This window comes from Syngnathoides biaculeatus, chromosome 9, assembly GCF_019802595.1.
Source record: "Syngnathoides biaculeatus isolate LvHL_M chromosome 9, ASM1980259v1, whole genome shotgun sequence".
Taxonomy (NCBI): domain Eukaryota; kingdom Metazoa; phylum Chordata; class Actinopteri; order Syngnathiformes; family Syngnathidae; genus Syngnathoides; species Syngnathoides biaculeatus.
Window position 1 is genome coordinate 18,885,805 of NC_084648.1, and position 22,804 is coordinate 18,908,608.

Genomic DNA, 22,804 nt, shown 5'->3' on the forward strand with positions numbered 1-22,804 from the left:
ATTTTTTTGGGGGGAGGAATTTACAACCTTTTAATTTAATAAAATCTAAGGCTCATAATATCCTTGTTTTTTTTCACGCACTGACTGGATTCCTATGAAAATTTGGTCATCCTATTAAATTTTTTTTCAAAGACAATCAGGACTTTATTCTCAAATATTTTTTAAATGATGGTAATATGACAATATTCTTGTATGTTGGAACTTTATCTTTGTAAATTACATTTTTTATTGTTCCTTATGATGTGAGTTTTCCATAATATATTCCAAAATTCCTCTAATTTTAGGACTTCAGCCTTGTAATCTATTCCGGCATTTAATGACAACTTTCTACATGTTGCATTTGAGTTTGACTGTATTTTCATAAAGCTTTTGAAAATTATTATTTTTTGTTAATATTACGACTCTTGTAAATTTGACTTTTCCTTTTTACAACTTTTTTTTTGCAATATTGGGACTTTATTTCTTTCTCTTCATTTAACCATTCCCATAGGATGCTTGTAATTACACTTTTGTCGTGGTGTTATTACAACATTCTTCTCATAAAGTGAATTTTATCGTCAATTTGACACTTTATGTAAAGCCATAACTTTGTCGTAGCTAGCGACGCCATTGAAACTGACGCGGAATTGTCAAAATTCTTTTTATGGGTCAAGCCGTGATCTTGAAACAAAGTAAATGCCGCGCCGCTTGATTATTTACGATTATTTCCGACGAAGATCCGTAAATAACATAGATAACGTTCACTTTCTGGCTCCGATCCGGACTTGCCCGAAGAGTAGAGCGAGCCGGAGCTAATTCCGATGAGGGCGGTCCATTGTGCGCGCATTCCAGTTCCGTCGTAATTCGCTAACGTCGAATGTGTTTCTGGAGGGCGGGAAAACAAAAAAACAACAACAACAAAAAAGAGGCCAGCTTTGGTTCCATTTTGATAGCTGGGAACGTGTTTTTAGATGCAATTTTGTTTTTGTTTGTTTGGGGGACGGTGCGTGCAGTGTGGGAGAGTGTGGGGTGGGGGTTTCGGGGGGGCAGGCATTTTCATGCATTTTCGCCCCCCACCTTCTGGTCTCCTTGTTTGTGTGGCAAATCCGGGAGCAGCTGCTGGTCTCAGGGTCTAGTGGGATTTTTGGGCCCGTGTTTTCTCATGCCATCCCATGCCAAGGTGCTGTAATGCGAGCGGTTAGTGTGGTGGGAGGGGGTTGGGTTGTTCCCGGAGAAGCGGTGGGGTGCGGGGGGGGGTTGGGTACAGTTGTGGAACTGGGGGGTCAGTCGGCAGGTGGCCTCTGGGTCAGACCGCGTGTAAAACGATGGTACGATCCGGACTTTGCCTTTTTGCTCTCGATTGTCTCTCCGGCCGATGACGCACGATCCCTCTCGCTCGCTCTCTCTCGCTCTACCAGCAAGCGAATGTACGCCGCCCCCGCCCGTGCCATCGCTCTTCCTCCTCCCCCCCCCCCGCCTCGGCGCTGCGAGCGTGCGCATTGGCTGCGCCGCCCGTGACTTGGTGCCAAATAGGTGGTCCCTGCGCACGTTGGCACTCACTCAGTCAATGGGTGCCGGAGCAAAGTGAGCAGGAAGAGAGAGAAGGCAGAGTTGGAGGCAAAGAGGGCGGAAAAAAGAAGCGGCCACTCGGGTTTGCCAGCGGTCGCGCGCACTCTTCCAACATTGATTCCGTCCTCTTGTTTTGCTTTTTTTTTTTTTTTTTTTTGGTTTTGTTTGTTTTTTGTTGTTTTTTTTAAACCCCCCCCCTCCCTTTTGTTCACCTTTTTCATTCTCTCTCTCTCTTTCTCTCTCTCTCGCTGTTGCACTTTGAGTCTCATGCAGATTTTGCTGAAATCGAGCCACGTTTGCCAAATGGTGCTTTAGCGTCGAGAGATTTTTTTTTTTTTTCTAAAATCATTTTTGACAATTTGATCCACTTGATGCATTCATTTTATTTCATGCATTCATCCTCGTAGTCTTTGTTGTTGTTGTTCTCGGCATTGAGCTTGCTCAACTTCTCTCCTTTTGTGGTGCTCGTGAACAACAAGTCTCCCGCTCTTGCTACACTACCTCCTGTGTTCCTTTGCTGCTATTACACTCTGCCCTTTTTTTAAAAAAATAATTTTATTTTACTTTTTTTTTTTTCAATAATGTTTGACCATTTCTACATTGCACATTGACAACATTTTTAAATTTAAATATTTTTTTTCGTGTGGCCTGCGGCGTCAATTTATGATGACAGAGCAAAATGGTAACTAGCGTTTTGTTTTCGTTTTGCATATTTCTGCTGTGATATTTAAAAAAAAAAAAAAAATTGGGTCCAGTGTATTTATCTTATTGAATCACACATGAAGATGCTTTAAAGTCACCCGAGATGAGTTACCGGATTACCTGTCTTTGAGTGTTGTGTTAGTGTTTGCTTCACGGTGATGTCTGATGGGGAGAGAGTGTCAGTCTCTCTCTCTCTCTCTCTCTCTCTCCCTCTCCCTCTCTCTCTCTTTCACACACACACACACACACACACACACACTCTCTCTGTCGCTCTCTCTCTCTCTTTTTCGGCGCCTCTCGTTCATTCCCCGGCTCCGCTCGCACGGAGCAGGCGCCGCTCCTCCATGCTGCGCGCCGGTGCTAACTGCCTCACCTCTCTCTTCCCGTCCTCCCCCCCGCTCCCCCTCTCCCCGTCCTTCTCCCCCCCGTTCTCCCCCTCCTCGTCCTGCTTCCCCCCGTCCTCCCTCTCCTCCTCCGCCCTCCCCCCGTCCTCCTCCCTCATCCAGGATGAATTCCACCCCTTCATCGAGGCCCTGCTGCCCCACGTCCGCGCCTTCGCCTACACCTGGTTCAACCTGCAGGCCCGCAAGCGCAAGTACTTCAAGAAGCACGAGAAGCGCATGTCCAAGGAGGAAGAGCGCGCCGTGAAGGACGAGCTGCTGGGCGAGAAGCCCGAGATCAAGCAGAAGTGGGCCTCGCGCCTGCTGGCCAAGCTCCGCAAGGACATCCGGCCCGAGTTCCGCGAGGACTTTGTGCTCACCATCACGGGCAAGAAGCCGCCGTGCTGCGTGCTGTCCAACCCCGACCAGAAGGGCAAGATCCGTCGCATCGACTGCCTGCGCCAGGCCGACAAGGTGTGGCGGCTGGACCTGGTCATGGTCATCCTCTTCAAAGGCAGCCCGCTGGAGAGCACGGACGGCGAGCGCCTGGTCAAGTCCCCGCAGTGCTCCAACCCGGGCCTGTGCGTCCAGCCGCACCACATCGGCGTGTCCGTCAAGGAGCTGGACCTCTACCTGGCCTACTTCGTCCACACGCCAGGTACGTGGGCCGCCCCGCTGTGGGTCGTGTCAGGGGGGAGGGGAGGGGAGGGGCGGGGCGGTGGCGGGGTGTGGCCGGGGAGGGGCTGGGCCCGCTCGCCTCGCCACCGGCCTGAGAAAGTTCATCTTTTTCCAACATCGCACGTGCTCGTGCCACTTGCCGTCTTGGTTGGAGGCCTGATGCGTCCTTAAAAAAAAAAAAAAAAAAAAAAATCTTAAAAATTAAACAGACACAATTTCTCCAAGAAAGCCATAAATACTGCTTTTAAAAAGGTAAATAAGCCCACTGTATTTATGCTAATGTACACACATGTCCACAAAATAATATAGTGACTTAATAATAAATATATATATTTTTTGGTTAATTATTTTTTCCTTTTTTCAGGAAAGCCACAAAAGTATTTTTTTTTAACTAAAAAAACACTTTCCCTTAAAAGTATTTTTTTAAAACTAAAAAACACTTTATGCTGTTTATAAATAGCCACAAAATATGAATTAATAATAATAATAACAATAGATAGATAGATGGATGGATAGATAGACAGATAGATAGATGGATTTTTTTTTTGTCATTGTCATTTTATTTTTGCATTTTTTTTTCCAAAAAAAAGCCAGAAAATTACAAGACCATTTTATTTATGCTGTGTATAAATAGCCATAAAATATTCTCATGACTTAGATGCCAATGTCGTAGAAATAGTGTGTGACCATAATTTCATTTTTTTCTAATCATCTGATATTTTCCACTCACTTTTCATGTTTCTTGGCATTTGTTTACTTGGCAACGTCGAAGCAAATGTACTAATATGCGAATGTGTGTGTGGTGTGTGTGTGTGTGTGTGTGTGTGTGTGTGTCGAGGGCACCGGTCCAACGTGCCCTGGCAAGTCTTTGCTCCTTTTTCCAAGCGAGGCATTTGCGCCTTTACGTAGTTTATTTTGCGCGCGTGGTCCGTGTGTCCTTACAAGATGATTGCCGTTGTCAAACGAAATGTTTTGGTGAGACGAGGGAGAGCCGCCGTTGACGGCATTTGTTCCAATTCCGAGGAAAGTGCGTGTGCCGCGATAAGGCCATTGTGGCCACGGGATTGTCATTTGGCCGCAGCCCAGGAGTGTGTTTGCCCGCGTGCGTTCACGTGTGTGCGGATTGTACGAGAGCTGCGACTCTCCTGCTCTCAGGTCGCCTTCGCAGTCTGCCTGCGCTTCCTTGGAACCTGCCTGCCACACACACACACACACACACACATGCACACGCACGGTCGTCCAATTCCCATGCAGCCGCCTTCACACCCGCACATAAAAAAAAAAAAAGAACGAGATAGAGAGACAAAAAGAATCGACAACTCTTCGTAGCATACTTTCCCATGTTGAGCCAAACATGGTTTTAGTCTCACACACACACACACACACGCCGCCAAAGACCATCCCGGATGCGTTTTGATATTGCCAAAGTGTGTTGTATCGCACCCACCAGGATGGATACGCGCATGCACACACACGCATTCAGCCAAACATTGCTTGCCGTAGCTTCCCATGCAGCCATTTTACACCCAGCCAAAATATTGTCGTGTTGTTCCAACACACACACACGCACACACACGTGCACATGAAACGCATTTTGCAGCCAAATCCTCTAAAAACACACTTCGCCATACTCGGCGCAAACAACGGCTCGTGACCTAATATTATTTCAGCTGGATATTTCGTTGAATTTATTTATTTTTGGGGCATTTCAAATGAGCGTCAACCAGCGTCTCTCACGCGAGCGCGCACACTCGTAGGAAGCCGCAACGTCAGCCCGGGCCAAACACCTCACAACTCTGGCAGCCTCGTTTTGTGTTGGTGGATTTGTGGCGCGTGAGGAAATCCTTTTTCAGTGTTTTTCCAAATGTCCTATTTTAATGAGGAGGATGATAAAAAATTTTTTTTATCTCTTTGCAGTATTGAGTAAATGTGCACTCTTGACAAATTATGTTCAGTGTCCACCAATTAGCTGCATGTTTTTATCCAATGTAACCCCCCCCCACCCAATATTTTTCTAATAGTTTGCGAAATGTATCAAAATGTTTTTTGAGTGACTAAAATCAATGTGGTCAAGATTTCATTTGGATTTATGGTTCTTTATTTTGCCACTGTTTTGTTAGCATGTAGCGATCGCTCGAAGCAGCTGGAATCTATTTTTTTTTTTTCTGCACACGCACGCACGAGGCGCGCAGCGTCAGTCCCGAGCACACGGCCGCCCTGCGTGATGTCGCCTCCTCGCTGCGCCCTTTCCCCTCTTTGCATAACGGCGGCGGCGGCAGTGTGCGTCGGCGCTTTTCCTTCCTCCAGAAGTTGGAGAGAGAACATTTGGGGCCTGCGGGGAGCGAGAGGCGAAGGGCGGGGACGAAAGCAAAGACAAAGGGCAAAGCGCCGTCTTCCAACCTGCCCAAAGGTCAAACGTTTCAGGTCGTCCGAGCGCGTTCGGCAGTCGGGAAGGCCCACTTTTTCTTTCTCTCGCGTTCATGTTATTTATTTTGTTTGTTTTTTGTTGGTTTTTTTTGCTTCAGTCGCACAATGAATGACACGACGTGCCCATTGTTCGTTTTTGTTTGCCGCGCGTTTTGTCGGGCTTTGGCACGGCCGCCTCCCCTGCTCCCCGTTTTTGATCCCGTGCGCGCCGTCGTTTTGTCTCCTTAAACGCGGCCCTCATTGTCGCTCGCGCAGAGGTAACGTCTGCGCTCATCTCTTTTGTTTATATTGTGGAAGACGGCGAGCGCGCCTTGGAAAGGAAGAGAGGAGGCTGCGATGGCGATTGTTCTGTTTGGCAGCGCCCGAGCGCGCTTGGTGTGGGAAGAACAGAAAGACGTCTTGTGTTTTGTTGATGACAGAGTGGCAAAAAGCTGCCACGGGGAATCTCCGGGCTCTCTGTCAGGCTTTCTCAGGCTGTTCCTCAGCCAGCGCTTCCAGATCCCCCCGTCTCTGTTTGACGGAGCGAGCGCCGCGGCCGTGGCGGGACGAGCCGCGGCGCGCCGCCGTCTTCCGCGGCAAACGTCCTTGTGTTTTCAGACACCTCAGATAAAGAGCAACATGGCTTTTGGATGTTGTAACCCAACCGCTCGGTGGCACGAGGCGCGCCAGATGAACGGTCTTCGCGCTGACTTTAAAATATCTTTTTTTTTTTTTTTCTTTTCACACCGACAATAGTCTGGGACTCCCTGAGCGCCGCCAGCTAACGCGGCGCAGTCCGTTTTTCAAATGTTTCACGCAGCCGATCGACGCAGGTCTCGCGGCGAAGCTTACCAAATATTGCAATATGTACCGCAAGTGTGAATACTCGGTTATTGATATGTGCCCAGCAACTGGCTGGCATCAGTAGGCTTCAACTCACTATGAGGATAAGTGATATAAAATAATGGACATTCATTCATTCATTGTTGTTGTTTTTTTTTTTTTTTTTTAAATCTACATCTAAAAATAACTTTTTATAACTAAATGTAAATAATTTTTTCTGTTTTTCCAAAGCGGTGACGTGACCCAGCTTCACCTTTATATCTTCTGTTCCTAATGACATAATTCCACATCATTTTTAATAAATACAATTGCTAGCAAGTGTTTTTCTTTAGTTTTTTTGTTTTTATTTTTTAAAACAGATATGACTCTGGCAACAATACTAATAACATACAGCATATTTATTTTTATAAACCAACTTTGCTACTACTTTGTTATATACGTTACCAACAGCTACCGGACTGGTTTGGATTATGTTTTCCGCATTTTTTTTTTTTTTTTTTTGCTGGCCGTCTGCTGCCAAGTCCCTTACATCCTCCTGAGTTTGTCAACAGTAGCAGCGAAAGCAAAGACGGCGGAATCGGCAACCCTTGGCGGAGGTCCTCTACGGGCGCTCAGACTGTTATTATTATCATGGCGATAGCGATCTCTTGGCCCACGAGTGCCAACGTTCTGCGCGATAACCGCAATCTGGCACACTTCCTCCGAGCGACTGAATGAATGAGCGTCTGCTGGGATAGCGAGCTCCGACGCCCCGCGAAGGTGGTCGGGCGCTATCGCCGCCGCCATCCATTTACCTCACGTGTTTGATGTGCGCCGCAAAAACAATACGCACATCGCTCTGTTTTAGATTAAAACGCAGCACATTTATCATTTGTCCGAGCATGGAAAGAGATTAAAAAAGCATTTGTCAGGGCCAAAGTTAGCTCATTGGACTTACTCATACTTTGGAACTCGGGCCCGCGTCTTTTATTCCTTTCGCGAGCCGCAAGTGTGATCATGAAAAGATGTTTCAAATGTGTTTGCGATCCCCCCCCCCCAACAACAAAAAAAAAAAAGTACAGCACAGGAAATTTGCAGTCACTCCGAGGGAGGTGTGAAATGTGCGCACCGTGCCATTTGCGCCGTGACGGCTCCGCACTGGGCCACGCGCTCGCCGGTGCCAGATCCCGCCTGGAGGGAGAAACCCCCGGCGTGCCGGCCAGACCCCTCCCCTGACTCACTGACCGCAAGAACGATCAAGACAAATAGCACGAGGTTGTATATGAGCGTAGTACAGCATCATCAAGAAGATTGTAACCAAAGAAATGACTTCACCGGACTATTTGTTGCACTTGGGTGTTTGCCTTTAAGGGGCGGAGCCTAGTGAGTGACCTCCAGGAGCTGGTTTAGGGTTCGGTTTGAATATTTGGATGCAGTTTGTGGCCTCACCCACTGATCTTAAAAAAAAAAAAAAAAAAAGACTGGATAGCACATAGACGTTGAGCGGTATGTCGATTTGGTTGGAGCCAGTTTGCCGCCATCTTGGTACTCCCAAAACGTGCGGAGGACACGCTTTGCAGGTTGGATTATAGTGCGGTTTTTCCTCAAAGTTTGGCATGTAGAATTAAGACCGGTCGTGTGAGCTTGATATTTTTCAGTTCTGGTAACATGAAGGATTTTTAATTTGACTTGGTAAGCCAAAAAAGGCGCAGTGCGAAGGAAAGACTACCATGAAACCTTGCATATTGCCTAGGGCCCGATTTCCCTACATGTTAACTTTTCCCAAAGTACGCTGTGAAAGCTCATCAGAAATTGTAAAGAAAAAAACCTTTACAATCAAACTTTAACAGTGTCAAAGTAAATCTTTCTAACATACCTGTGGAATGTTTTCTCACAGTTACAAAACGCTGCACAGGTTGTTTTGGGAGTATCAAGATGGCGGATGGCGACTTCAGTTTTGGTGGCCAATGAGCCATCCAGTCTTTTTTTTATTTTAGATCGGTGGCCTCACCCCAGCTCCGTGTGAGTGTTTCGGATTTTGTCATTTTGGCCTCGCCTGTGCTCTCGTTGCCCTCAATCGAAGGCATGACAGGATCCGAATGACTCGTTTCTTTTGGGGTTGTTTTTTTTCCCGCTACAATCAAACCGAAGCTTGCAGCACAAACAAAAACACGGCCAAGCAACTTCTTGTAATCCATATTAGCACTGTACAGCGGACCCCCACGTATCCGAGGTTCGGCGAATTGAGTGGATTCTTTTTTTATTTTTTTTTTTTGGGGGGGGGGGGTAACCCCCAAAACACCGTGTTGGTTTATCCCTGCTTCTTCAAGAATTTCTGTGGTTTTGGAAAATAAATCCCTATAAACACAAAGCAGAAGGAAACAGAGGGAAATGTTGTAGTCAAGGTGAACAATGATGAATGGCTCCCAGCATGCTGGAAGTTTACTTATGGATTCCACATTTGCCGCTCCCCCCCCCCCCTCGCACCCCCTCCCTCTGTGAAAATAATCTGTAGTTAATGATTTCCCGATCCCTCCTCCGGCTCCCATGACATCAGCCTAGCGGACGCTCCTCGTTGCGTGAGTGTCGTTTGCGTGCGGGGCAGCACCCCGGGGATGCCCCCCCCCCCCCCCCCCGGGCGGCGAAGCGCGCGCCCGACGAAGTGTCGACAGACACCGAGCGGGTCCGTCGGGTCCGAGGCTTTTGTGTTGCGGGCCCGCCGGCGGCTGAGAAAAGCCCTCCTCCCGCGCAGCGCGTTCGCCCGACGGCCTTCGTTTACCGCGGCCCGCCCATCTTTTTTTAAACGCTGAGTTGAAGGTAGAAGGGAGAAGCTTGTCGCGTTAGAAAAAGGGAACGTCTTGGCCGCGGAAGAGAGAGGCTGGTATTTGGACCGATCCTGGGATCGGTGGAAGCCAAAGCCCCCGCTGTGCGTTTGTGCACTCCAAAACACACACACACAAGCAGAATGGAGGCTTCGTACTTCCATCAATCCAAAAAAAAAAACCGCAGGATCTTCATTCGGCCCATGAGACGGTGATGACTCGAGTGCACGAGGGGAAAACAAATATCCGACCACGTTGTGGTCATTAGTCGGCAGATGAGCTGTCCACTGACGAGTCGCACCGGGCCCGCTGAATTTTTTTTTTTTTCGCTTTGCGTCGCTCGGCGAAAAGACGGCGGTTCAAATCCCGTACCGCCGTTTGTTTCCGTTTAGTGTTTGCTGATATGCGGAAGATTACTCCGGAGGAATTTCAAGTCGCTCGTATTGGTAGAACGGGTAGGCAGTTTTTTAATCCATTTTGCCCTAATCTTCTTGTCAGTTTGAATAAACTCAGTTGTCACATCCGCATTTTTCCTCAGGCCAGGCTCACAGTGCAGGCTTGGATGTTTTCGTTCTGCTTTTTTTTTTTTTTCGCTTTGCGTCGCTCGGCGAAAAGACGGCGGTTCAAATCCCGTACCGCCGTTTGTTTCCGTTTAGTGTTTGCTGATATGCGGAAGATTACTCCGGAGGAATTTCAAGTCGCTCGTATTGGTAGAACGGGTAGGCAGTTTTTTAATCCATTTTGCCCTAATCTTCTTGTCAGTTTGAATAAACTCAGTTGTCACATCCGCATTTTTCCTCAGGCCAGGCTCACAGTGCAGGCTTGGATGTTTTCGTTCTGCTTTTTTTTTTTTCTTCTTAAACAGTGGCTCTCTGTTTTAGCAAACGTTTTAGCTCTTAATTTGGTCATTTTTCCTAAAAAAAAATGTTCTTCTCCTTTCGTGATATTAAAGTCAAAGGCTGCATTAATTAACCGTTGAACAATTCCGGCTTGAGTTGCACGAAATAACGTTCGAGCTCCCGAATGCCTTTTCATATTTATTGCATCACAGATTAATAGTGTCCAATTACGTATACAATAGAAAAATGTAATTTGATACATTTCCATCGGGGTGGGAATTATTTGTATTATTTGCCTGACAATGTTTTAATTTCATGTTGCATGATACACACACCGCGGAACCCACTTTAATAAGTACTGATTACATTTAATTACACGTTAAAACTGTCAAGGATTGTCAAATAAAACGTGCGTGTCGGCGCATCTAAGGGTGATAAAAAAGAAAAAAATGACTTTAGCTGAGTCGGCCAAAAGATTGTAATATGGAACAAAAAGCCTAGATGGAGCAAGGAAAAAAAAAGGGGGGGAGAAAAGAGAGTCAAAAGCAACGAGGGGGTGGCATTGTCTGCATTAATACGGTGTCTTCCCAGCGCCGGCTCTCTTTTCAGCCTTTTGTTGCCGCTCCAACCGTGTAATGTGTCCGTCCCCAAAATCCACATTGCCGCTCAGGAGTGTTAGACGGCCTCAGCAGAGGCAGACAGGAGGAGGAGGAGAAAAAGCGGGAGGGGGGGGGGGACGGGGGGGGGTCGGGGGTGTTTGGGCGCTGCGGGTAATGCTCACTATCGGGCCGGCCTGCCGGGGCGGTCGGCTTGTTCACAGGCGGAACCGTCGCGAGGCCCGAGCGTCGCCCCCCCCCCCCCCGTCCGACCTGCTGCATTCACATTCAAAACACCTTTTGGAAATCGGGGCCGTCAAAGTCATTTTTGCAGCCGCGAGGTCCGCGCAGACGTAAAATGTGCAATCACGTCGCCGTATTATTACATACTCAAAATTGCCCTCACCTTTGCTCGTTGTTTCAAATAACAAATTGAGATTGAAAATGGTGGCAAGCAAATATTTTAGTGTGCAGCTATTTTGTAATTACGGAACCCCGAAAGGGACATTGGAGAAAAAAAAAAAAAACAACGAGCTGGTTTCTCATTGTAATGAGAAACTTTCTCATTATAATGAGTAACTAGTCCATTGCATGTGTGCAGGTAGAAAATACCCTTATTCCTTATTCAGGAAGGAACAGAGCCCCTAAAGGGACATTGGGGAAGAAAAAGACAACTGGGTTCTCATTGTGATGAGAAACTTTCTCATTGTAATGACTAACTAGTCCATCTCCTGTGTGCATGTTTAAAAGACCCTTATTCCTTATTCAGGAAGTTACCGCTAGCAGGTAAATAAGCTACGACCCATAGGGAGCAGTTTTTTGACACTGTCATTGTAATGAGTAACTTACACGTGATTTACTATGAGTAACTAACTAGTAGTACGGAGGCCTTAAAGGGACATTGAAAAAAAACCCAACTGGTTTCTCGTTGTAATGAGTAAGTTTCTTATTGTAATGAGTAACTGGTCCATTGCATGTGTGCATGTGCACGACTCATGAGTAACTTACTCATGAGAAAGTTACTCATTGTAACTCATGAGTAAGAGAACATCGAAAAACGGCTACCTATGCGTCATAGCTTATTTACGTGATAGCGGTAGCTTCCTGCATTCAGGTAGTCATAGCTTATTTACCTGCTAGCGATAGCTTCCTGGATAAGGAATAAGGGTTGGGGTTTTTTTTTATTATTCATATGGTCACATGCAATAGACTAGTTACTCATTACAATGAGAAACCAGTTGGTTGTTTTTTTTCCAATGTCCCTTTCGGGGCTCCGTATGTCATGTATGCAAAGAGGGGATTTGGTGAAAAATAAATGCTCGTAATGGCTGTTAAAAGTAGAAAAAGATTCCACCAAAATGAGAGCGCCAAACCGGTTCAAGAAACAAAGTCGACCCGCTTGACTTGCTCCGTTGGGCCACATAAAACGATGTGATGGGGCCAGATCTCGCCCCTGGGCCTTCAGTTTGACACCGGTGCCTTAAATCGCTAAAACTAATCGAAAAAAAGCTCATTAAAAATGTTTCGGTGACTTGATTTTGCACATGCGGTTGACAAGTTGAGGGGGGAAAAAAAAGGTAACGTGGACAAACGCAAGAAATCTGACGTCGTGGAAGTGAGAGGCAGCGTCGTCGGCTGTCGTTGGCACGGCGCTGCCGCTCGCGCGCGAGATGCCAACGTTTCATATACACTCCCTGCCAACCTCCTCCCTCTGATCCGCGCTTTCTTCTCGTCTCTTTTTGCCGTTCCTCTTTCACACGTTCCCCTTTTCTTTTTATTCCTCTTTAGGGTTCAAACGAAGGCCCTCCCCTAGCCTCATTAGCGGCGAGGATTGCAGAAAAAAACGTCAAAATCATTTTGTAAGTGCAAACATTTTAGTGCTCAATAGGACCATTATCTGTGTTTTTCTTGAACGCCGGCCATCCATCGAGAGGTTGTGAGCCTTGACTGTGGGGCATTTTTCATTTTTTTTTTTTTTCAGTTACGATGCCTGGCATTTTTTTTATCTAACATTTCGGCACCAAAACTTTATTCAAAATGAAAAAGCGGGACAGAACGGAGGCCTAGTGGTTGGTCGTCCTGCCTCACAGTCGTGGGGTCTACTCTGAGTTGGTTCAATTTCACATGATTACAAATTCGAGTGAAACAACAATGTGCTGTGTCCGATTTACAGATTATTCCAGTTATTGTAGTGATAATTAGATCTTTATTTCTAGTGATTGAGCGGGTATGTTTTTTTTTAACAATCAATGGAGATTAAAACTACAATAAAGCAAAACTACTCGCCCTTCATGGAACGAGAACAGAAAGGCGTTTGCAGTGTCATACTGCTGGCTGGTGGTGTTTTGTATGTATTGCTTGAATCAATCTTCATCACGAGTGCTACAGCTAACATAAAAGCCACTTTTTGGAGTTCATCCTTGTGACGCTCGCTGAGCTGAAGTCTCAACAGATTAGCGAAGCATCCAGGGAGGTGTCACGCATGGGTGTTCAAGCTCCAAATGCTGTTTGACCTTTGCGCCATATTTATAAAACATAACATTGCAGACGAACTCGATATTTTTGCATTCAGCTGGGACTTTCCGCATTATGTCATGTCGTTCTCCAAGCCGTTTATCCTCACAAGGGTTGCGGGAAAGCTGGAGCCTATCCCCGCTAGCGACGGGCGAAAGTCTGACGACACCCTGAACTGGTCGCCAGTCAGTATCGACACCATCACTGAACGGGAATCGATCCCACGCTGCCCGCATGACAGGCACCCGTGTGCACCACTACACCATCAGTGGCATTATTTTCCACATTAGTTTTTTTTTTTTTTTTTGCTATGACACACTAAATTGCCCCTAGGTGTGATTGTGAGTGCGACTGTTTATCTCCATGTGCCCTGCGATTGGCTGGCAACCAGTTCAGGGTGTGCCCCGCCTCCTGTCTGTTGACAGCTGGGATAGGCTCCAGCACTCCTTGCGACCCTTGTGAGGATAAGCGGCAATGAAAATTGATGGCGAGATTAATTGGACACTCTAAATTGCCCCTAGGTGTGATTGTGAGTGCGGTTGTTTGTCTCCATGTGCCCTGCGATTGGCTGGCGACCAGTTCAGGGTGTACCCCGCTTCCTGTTCGTTGACTGCTGGGATACGCTCTAGCATGACTTGCGACCCTTGTGAGGATAAGCGGCAAAGAAAATGGATGGCGAGATTAATTGGACACTCTAAATTGCCCGTAGGTGTGATTGTGAGTGCGGCTGTTTGTCTCAATGTGCCCTGCGATTGGCTGGCAACCAGTTCAGGGTGGACCCCGCCTCCTGCCCGTTGACAGCTGGAATAGGCTCCAGCGCTCCGAGCGACCCTCGTGAGGATAAGCGGCTAAGAAAATGGATGGATATTTTTAATATACATGATACATCACCTTGTTTTGTGGTTTTAGCTTGTCGGATAAGTTGAAATGAGTTTGTGGAGCACCACTAGGCCACCGTTTGATGTCGGCGACGCCACGAGAAGGCGAGCAGTTCATCACAGAAGATAGACGTCCGCTTTTGGGGGCGGGTGGGGGGGGGGGTTGTTTGCGGCGGGGAGAAGCGCAGCGGAAGGCAGAGAATCAAATTTGGCATGCATCCGTGTAAGCGAGTAAGCTTCGAATCAGTTTGGACACAGATCTAGGACACTAGACGGCGGGAAGAAAGCGGGATGGGGGGGTGTCGATGGCTGAGACTGGAGGCGTGGGGGCCGGCGGTAAGGAGAGTCCCTCAATGACGACTTGAAAAACGGTAAATAAATGCAGTGGCGGTAAACAAGGCCTCAGCGCTCCATCAAAAGACGCCATTCGTGTGTGAACAGGAGAGTCTCTCTTTTCTCTCGAGGAGACAGAAAGGAAGTCGACGACGGCGGCGGCGGCGCTCGTTGAGATAACAGGATGAGCTCGGAGGGGAATGGATGGCAATTGTTTGTGTTTTGTTTTTGAGGGAGGGGCACAGCAGATGGAAGGTGGACGCAGACTTAACGAGCGGGGTAAGGTGGGGGGGGGTGTTTTTGTTTGTTCTTTATCACTGGTGTGGATTTGGGGGGGGGGGCGGCGAACGGGCCAATGAGGACGTGCGAAGCGGCGCAGGGTTTTGTCTTCTTTTTGGCAAAGCCGCCGTGCATCTACGCGCAAAGCGTGCGTGTGAAAACATATGTTGGCGTCTCTCAACTTTTTTGTTGTTGTTGTAATCTTTGCTACGCACGATGTCGTCCACCCTCGTCACGTTTGCAAGGGGTCGAGTCGGGCTCCCGGGGACGCCCCGGTGAACCGGCGGCCGTCGTCGTTAAGAGCTCTTTCATGCGCATCTTTCAAACTTTTCCATTAAAGTGGCGAACGCGGGGATCAAGCCGAAGTCACTTCAAAGCACTTAGCGCGTCGTTGAATAGAGCGGAAGCCAAGGAAACGGCACTTTTTAAAAGCTCCGATTCAATCGCCGCGTTTGAATAGCAGACGTGAACAATTCGTCTTGCCTCCACTTTTGAACCCGTTCACGTTTACGAGCGCGTCTTCGCCGGAGCGCGGCGGCCTTGCCGCGGCGCGCCGTGAGATTCGCGAGGCGTCACTTGAAATTCCACCGATGTGAAAGCGGGAGAATACTGCGAGGAGATTGTTTTTTTTGTTGTTGTTGTTGTTGGTGCGTTTCCTTTGCATCTTATCAGCTGCATCCAGAATGCGCGTTTTATCAATTTCTGCCTTTTGTCGGCTATGAAAAATGTCAGTTGATGATCGTTTCACTTGTGCCTGGGGCTTCTTTGTGACTTACAGTTGATTTTTTTTTTTTTTTTTTTAGGGTTGCCATGCCACTCGGGAACCCCCCACCCCTCCGTCCCACCCCTCTCTGTCCTCTGTCTTGCCACCCCGAACCCCTCCGCCGCCTGTTCCCCCTCACATTTATTGGACCCAAATTTGGCTGGCACCATGGCAACGGTGGCTCCCAGGGATCCTTTGCCTGGGTAGAAGCCAAGGTGCCTCCAGGGTGGCACTGGCTGGTGCCCGTCTGCATCCGTGGGCTGTCGCTGCAGCCCTTTCGCCAGAATGAGGTCACCGGTGACCCCCCCAACCCTAACCCCTCCCCCCCCCCCCCGGCCCTCTCTCGCGTCTGTTAAGTAACGAGCAGCTAACGTGAGCCGGGGTAACTCGCCTCCGTTCGGACGGCTCGGGGAGGGGGGGGGGCTGCTGCGGCAAAGCGTTTTAGCAGTCCGCATATTGATGCGGGATGGCTTGCTGCCCAGTCCTGCCTCCCACACGAGACGGCAGACAGGAGAACGAGAGCCAGGAAGGCGGCATGCATGGGGGGGTGTGGTGGGGGGGGCGTTTTAAATGTATAATAAATGAGCAAACACTATTTATATATATCGGGCTGCGTATGCAAATATCCCCCAGCACACATTTGTCTCTTTGTGTCCTGTCAAAGCATACATGATATTGAAACGCACGTTTCTCGTTGCATCTGTTGCGAGAACGTGTTTTGGTGAGGGGTGGTGAGTCATTTCGGGGGGAGCCAAATTCGACGGCACGAGTTCAGGACTAGTTTTGATGTAATATGGAGGAAATCCTCATCCGGTTCGTTCTGGAGCAGCAGAAGGCTTCTCTTTAGCTTAGCTTTCTCCAGCCGGGCATTAATTAGTCAAAGTTCTCCTTTCTAACCTACTTTCATTGTTTTGTTTTGTTTTTTTATGTCTGCCCTGGAAAAAAAAAAAAAAACAGAGAGATTTTAGATATAGTTTACCAGGATTGGAGCCAAACACATCATAGCGACTGTTGGTCCTCAAAAGTGGACCAATGTGGACCGTCTAGCTAACTACCGCAATTTCTGGCCTACAGACAGCACCTGATGATACATTTGTAAAAGAAATACCATTTGGTACATAAATAACCCGCACCCACATTGAAACGCGAGATATTTACACAGAAAGATGGTACACAGAGTTTTAATACCTTAGCTTAGCTTAACATAGCAACAACACCGTAGTGCAAACAGGGCTGGTAAAAAAATTAAAAAAAACAGCCGCGGCAGCTACACATGAGCAACACGGTGGAACAGCACAAACAGAGTCGGTGAAAACACTGGGACGCGGCAGAAACGCGCTAGTGTAGCGCTAATGCTAGTGCGGCACTAACACTAGTGCAGCGCTAACAGGGCTGGTTTAAAAAAAAAAAAAAAAAAATAAATCACTGAGACGCGGCACTAAGACACCAGCAACACGCTAGTGCAGTGCTAACACTAGCACGGCGCTAGCAGGGCAGGTTAAAATAAAAACATACCAATTAAAAAAATCACCGAAACACGCCAGTAACACGCCAGCAAAATGCTAGCGCAGCGCTAACAGGGCCGGTTAAAAAAAAAAAAAAACATAGCAGTAAAAGTCACTTCCTCGGCACATGTATTCCACCGGTCTCACTCTTACCTTTTCGGCTCGAACCGTTAAGAAAAAAATCTGGCCCCTGAGTCGAGTACGTTCCAGGCCAGTGGTTGGCAAACAATTTGTCACTGAATGTGCAGTATCAGTGGAGTACTTTTAAGTCGTGTCATAGCTGTATGTACAGTAAAGCCTCGGTTCTCGAACGTCCCTGTTTTCAAACAAATTGTTTTTCGGATGAAAATTTCAAGATTTTTTTGCTTCCGTCTTGAAACGAAAATCGGTACTCGAACGCCCCAGACAAAAGCCAGAAATAACATGACCTACCCACGACGCGCTTGGTTATTGTCAATTCGACCGCCCTCCGAAAAATAAAACGGAAATGACATAAAGCGCGTGGCGCAACCAGCGTACTTTTGTTGTTCTGTATAACGTAGCCTGTGTACACAGATGTGTGCCGGTCGTGGTTGTTTTTCTTCTTATTGGGGACTACCGTACAACCTCCAAAGAAGGAAAGTTGCTTGTTTAAAGTTATTCTGCACTTTTGCTAATAAAAAAAAGTTTACAAGGCTGGGGGCCGAGTCGCTACAGATACGACAATGCACTCCCAGCCTTGTGTACTCTACTATTTTAAGCATTTTATTATATGAAGTATTTAAACTATACATGTATTTCTACTATGCAGTTTATTAGCGGGAAAAGCTAAAAAAAATGCTTTAAAAAGCCAAATTTTTTAGGCTTGGAACGCATTATCTCTTTTTCCATTCATTGTAATGGGAAACATCGATTCGGTTTTCGAACAATTCCATTCTCGAGCCGTTTTCTGGAACGGATTGTGGTCGAGAACCGAGGCATCACTGTCCTTGTAGTTTAGCAACTTTATATTTTTTGGGCGGTGACCTACTCACGCATGACTGAAAACACTGGTCACACACACACACACACACACACACACCGGTTGCCATGACGCTCAATCACGACCGCCATATTAATACATTGTGGAAAATCTGCTTGTGTGGACTTGATGGTTGAAGCTGTGCGCTGTAAAGCATCTTTGAGTGTTCAGACCCGAGTCATATGAATTTGATGTATTGTTATTGAAAAAAATTGCAGTGCAGTACTTGGCTGCAACCAGCAGAGGTGCTGTTGGGCCAGTTTTCCAGCTCAAGAAGTCAAGCTAGGCGATGATTTTGAGCATTAAATTGATTTTTTTTCTCCCCCCCCCCATCGTCAATCAAGACGATTAATTAAAAAGCCCGTTTGTAGTTTTCGAAGTTGAACGTTTTATGTGCAAACGGCCGCTCAGAGCGCCTCGCTCGCGAGGAGAGCACCACGTCGACTCTGCGGGGAAAGGAATGGGAATCTCATCACCCGTTCCCCGGGAGCGCAAGTCAGAAACCGCGAGAGGTCAGAGGGCCCGATCCCTGCAGCAGTTGACGAGCGTAGCAGTTTTTCAGTCAGACCGAGCCGGGATTCGGATCAACGAGGCGCTCCGCGAAAGGATTTACGGGCGGTTTCATCGCGCCGGTGTTTTGATTGTCTCCCGCGCCGTCGGGTTTGTGTCCGTTTCCAGTCGGTTCCTCTTGGCGAGGGCGAGCGGACCCGGCGGGCCTCGCAAGGAGGTACGGAGTGTGACGCGCGACGCAGCCGGTGAGGTCGAAAGTTAAAGTGAAAAAGGTCAACGTTTTTTTTTTTTTTTCTTTGTTCCTCTGGAACGAGTACTTTGGGCTACGGAGAATCGTTTAAGTTGTAGTCGTTTTATTTTCACCCTGACCTAAAATTGGGGGTTAGATCGAGGATCGTGACAGACTAATGAGCCGCCTTTCCTGCAATTACCCTCGTCTCTTCCATTCGCTCTTTCCGTCTTTCTCCTCTTTTTCTCATGCGCTCCTCCGAGTGGAGTCATTCTTTCCCTCCTTTTCTCTCTTTTTTTTTTTTTTTTTGACTGCCACCTTATTTAAGACGAGCACTAAATCATTGAGGCAAAAGTAACAGGACGGTCAATTGGAGAAATGTGCCCGTAATTTGCGGTCGATCGTTATCTCGGGACGCCGCCTGGAAGTGCTTCCGGTTTTGGCTTATGCCGGTTTTGGCTTTCACGTCATGTTGCTTAGAACGATGACATCATTTCATGATGACAAAATAAATAAAAAAAGTGCTCATGGGATAAATACTGGAGACTGGATAAATGAGCTGGAAACAAATATACACCGTGTCAAATACTTTTTTGTATCGTCACTTTGAGTTCACAGCTATAATAAACTGAAACTCGATAGATTAAACGAATCCAGTCGGCTTGATGGCAAATACCGGAAGTGCAAATCATTTAGTTTTGTGGACAGTTTTAAGATATTTTCATCAAATAGCAGCTAGAGCGCAGGCGTCAAACTCAAGGCGCGGGGGCCATACCCGGCCCACCACATGATTTTATGTGGCCCGCAAAGGCAGAATCTAGTTTGTCAACTTCCACGGTTCTTGTGAAAATCCGGAGCAAAAATTTCAAATTGTCATATTTCATAAATGTCACTGATGGTCAGGGGTCACCGACGCGGCGCCCACGGGCGAATGGTAGCCCGCAAGGACCATATAAGGCGCCCGCGAGGTATGTTCTAAAAATACCATAGGCCACAATTTGTTACTATTATTTGTGCTTTAAATTCTGTATCTGACTTGCTTACGTGAATTAAAATTTTAAAATCTCCCTGATGTCATTTGGTACAATCAATTAAAACAAAAACATTTGATGTACGTGCAATGAACTGAATCTGAAATTTGCCACAAACGGGTCATGTAGCCCTTCACACCATCGGTGCTCACGAAGTAGCCCTCAGCCTCAAAAAGGTGTAGTGGTACACACGCCTGCCTTTGGTTTGGGCAGCGTGGGGTCGATTCCTGCTCAGCGATGGTGTCGATATCTGCCCTGTGACCAGTTCAGGGTGTAGTCCGCCTTTTGCCCGACGCTTGCTGGGATAGGCTCCAGCTTTCCTGCAACCCGTGTGAGGATAAGCGGCTTGGATAATGACATGACCTATTCCATAAATGATAATGTTGTGATAATACAAGCATTTTTCAATTGCCAAACGTGAAAAATAACCGAAAAACTCATCTCCCTTGATTTCTGATTATAAAAATAATTCATAAATTGTAAATATGATGAGTTGATTCCATATTTTTAGGGTTTCACAGTCATCATGGCCCTCCGAGGGAAACCGTATCTACAATGCGGCCCTCGACAAAAATTTGTTTGACACCCCTGATTTATTTACTCAACTGCAGAGAGGACCAGGCAACAGATTTTTCCCATTTTCATTTAATAACTAATCATTTTGTACTCATTTGGACTTATCACATGAAGACAAATGTGTGTACTGGTTTACTTGGCTTTCGTGCTCGTACAGTACAGTATATCGCACAATATTCCCATAACTATATTATTTTGAATTGTACCGCGGCCCCTGCGAGTAACCAGCCATTTTCTATCGGGCCTCGACCATGGACGCCCGTTGAGGGGGGGAAAAAGCCCCGAGTATTTTTTTATTGTGTTGTATTTTTTTTAATCTTGACATGATGAGCAAATCCGAGCGCAGCTCTCTGGTTGGTAAACGCTTCGCACGGGTGTTAATGGGATGCCCCCTCTAAGCTCGGTGCCAACTGCCGTGCGTCTTATCTGGCCCGTCCCGTGCCAAGTAAAAGTCCGTCTCGGTGCTAAATCCTCGCCCGGTGCACACTGTCGCCATTTAGGCTCATCTCTATTAATACACCGGCTTATTATCGGGCGCCAGACGCCGGCGTGCAGCGAGCTCCCCCTTTTCCTTGCGGCCTTTACCTTGCGGTTCGGCTCGGGCGATCGAGGGGGGGGGGGTGGGCCACGACGCGAGCGCGTGGCAAACGTGAGGCTGTTGTCGAATAAAAGTTGTTGTCGTCGTTACGGCGCGGCGGCTTAAAATGCCAGGTGGTGCCATGTGTAATGCTAATCTCCTATCTCGTTTTGAGGTCCAGGGGTGAAGCTCTTAATCCGTAACAAACACATACGCTCCCGCATAGTCTTACACACATATGGGCGCAGACAGATTCCCCCCCGCCCCCATCCTCAACAACCGCCCCCCCACCCCGCCCTGACACACGTCCGACGTCACACCTCGCAGTTTGCCTTTCGCTGATGACATTTCCCGAAAGATTTGCCTCAAACTCAACTTTTTCACGGCGGTCGTCACGTTGGGGGGGGGGGGGGTGTTCTGAGGTTGCAGGTTTGAATCTGATCTGCAGCCTTCCTGTGCTTGGTTTTCTCTCGGTCCTCTGCTCCCCCCCCAAAAAAAAAAAAAAAAACAATTTTTGGGTGACGAATGGTAGTTTGTCGGTATGTGCCACGCGGCAAGACGCTGTCAGTCAGACCTCGTCACAGGGTGAGCGTTTTTTACTTTATTTTCGTCGAATTGACCAGCGGTTAACATCTCCCGATGTTCACACGAGAGCGAGGAATGTTGAAACGCATAATTGTACATAGGTATGAATGTTGAACAACGTCGAATGGTAGTTTGTCGGTATGTGCCACGCGATTGGTCACCCGCAAGATGCTGTCAGTCAGACCTCATCACAGGTTGAGGGTTTTTTACTTTATATTCATCAAATTGACCAGGGGTTGACGTCTCGCGATGTTCACACGAGAGCGAGGAATGTTGAAACGCATAATTGTACATAGGTATGAATGTTGAACAACGTCGAATGGTAGTTTGTCGGTATGTGCCACGCGATTGGTCACCCGCAAGATGCTGTCAGTCAGACCTCGTCACAGGTTGAGCGTTTTTTACTTTATATTCATCAAATTGACCAGGGGTTGACGTCTCGCGATGTTCACACGAGAGCGAGGAATGTTGAAACGCATAATTGTCCATAGGTATGAATGTTGAACAAGGCCGAATGGTAGTTTTTCGGTATGTGCCTTGCGATTGGTCACCCGTAACACTCTGTCAGTCAGACCTCATCACAGGGTGAGCGTTTTTGACTTTATATTCATCAAATTGACCAGGGGTTGACGTCTCGCGATGTTCACACGAGAGCGAGGAATGTTGAAACGCATAATTGTACATAGGTATGAATGTTGAACAAGGACGAATGGTAGTTTTTCGGTATGTGCCACGCGATTGGTCACCCGCAAGATGCTGTCAGTCAGACCTCATCACAGGTTGAGGGTTTTTTACTTTATATTCATCAAATTGACCAGGGGTTGACGTCTCCCGATGTTCACACGAGAGCGAGGAATGTTGAAACGCATAATTGTCCATAGGTATGAATGTTGAACAAGGCCGAATGGTAGTTTTTCGGTATGTGCCACGCGATTGGTCACCCGCAAGATGCTGTCAGTCAGACCTCGTCACAGGTTGAGCGTTTTTTACTTTATATTCATCAAATTGACCAGGGGTTGACGTCTCGCGATGTTCACACGAGAGCGAGGAATGTTGAAACGCATAATTGTCCATAGGTATGAATGTTGAACAAGGCCGAATGGTAGTTTTTCGGTATGTGCCACGCGATTGGTCACCCGTAACACTCTGTCAGTCAGACCTCGTCACAGGTTGAGCGTTTTTTACTTTATATTCATCAAATTGACCAGGGGTTGACGTCTCGCGATGTTCA

General features: G+C 47.3%; 1 protein-coding gene across 6 annotated transcripts in view; it reads left to right on the top strand.

Annotated features, from left to right (window-relative positions):
* The window catches only part of LOC133505614 (nuclear factor 1 X-type-like), a 213,783-nt gene that overhangs the window by 104,227 nt on the left and 86,752 nt on the right, over positions 1 to 22,804 (top strand). For 4 of the 6 annotated variants that reach the window (XM_061828813.1, XM_061828817.1, XM_061828811.1 and 1 more), the window contains one exon: positions 2,757 to 3,288. In XM_061828813.1, coding sequence (XP_061684797.1) covers positions 2,871 to 3,288 — 418 coding nt within the window. In that variant the 5' untranslated portion in view covers positions 2,757 to 2,870. Of the gene's footprint in view, positions 1 to 1,728; positions 2,231 to 2,756; positions 3,289 to 15,600; positions 16,060 to 22,804 lie in introns of those variants that run through there. The other 2 variants (XM_061828815.1, XM_061828812.1) reach the window with 2 other exon arrangements.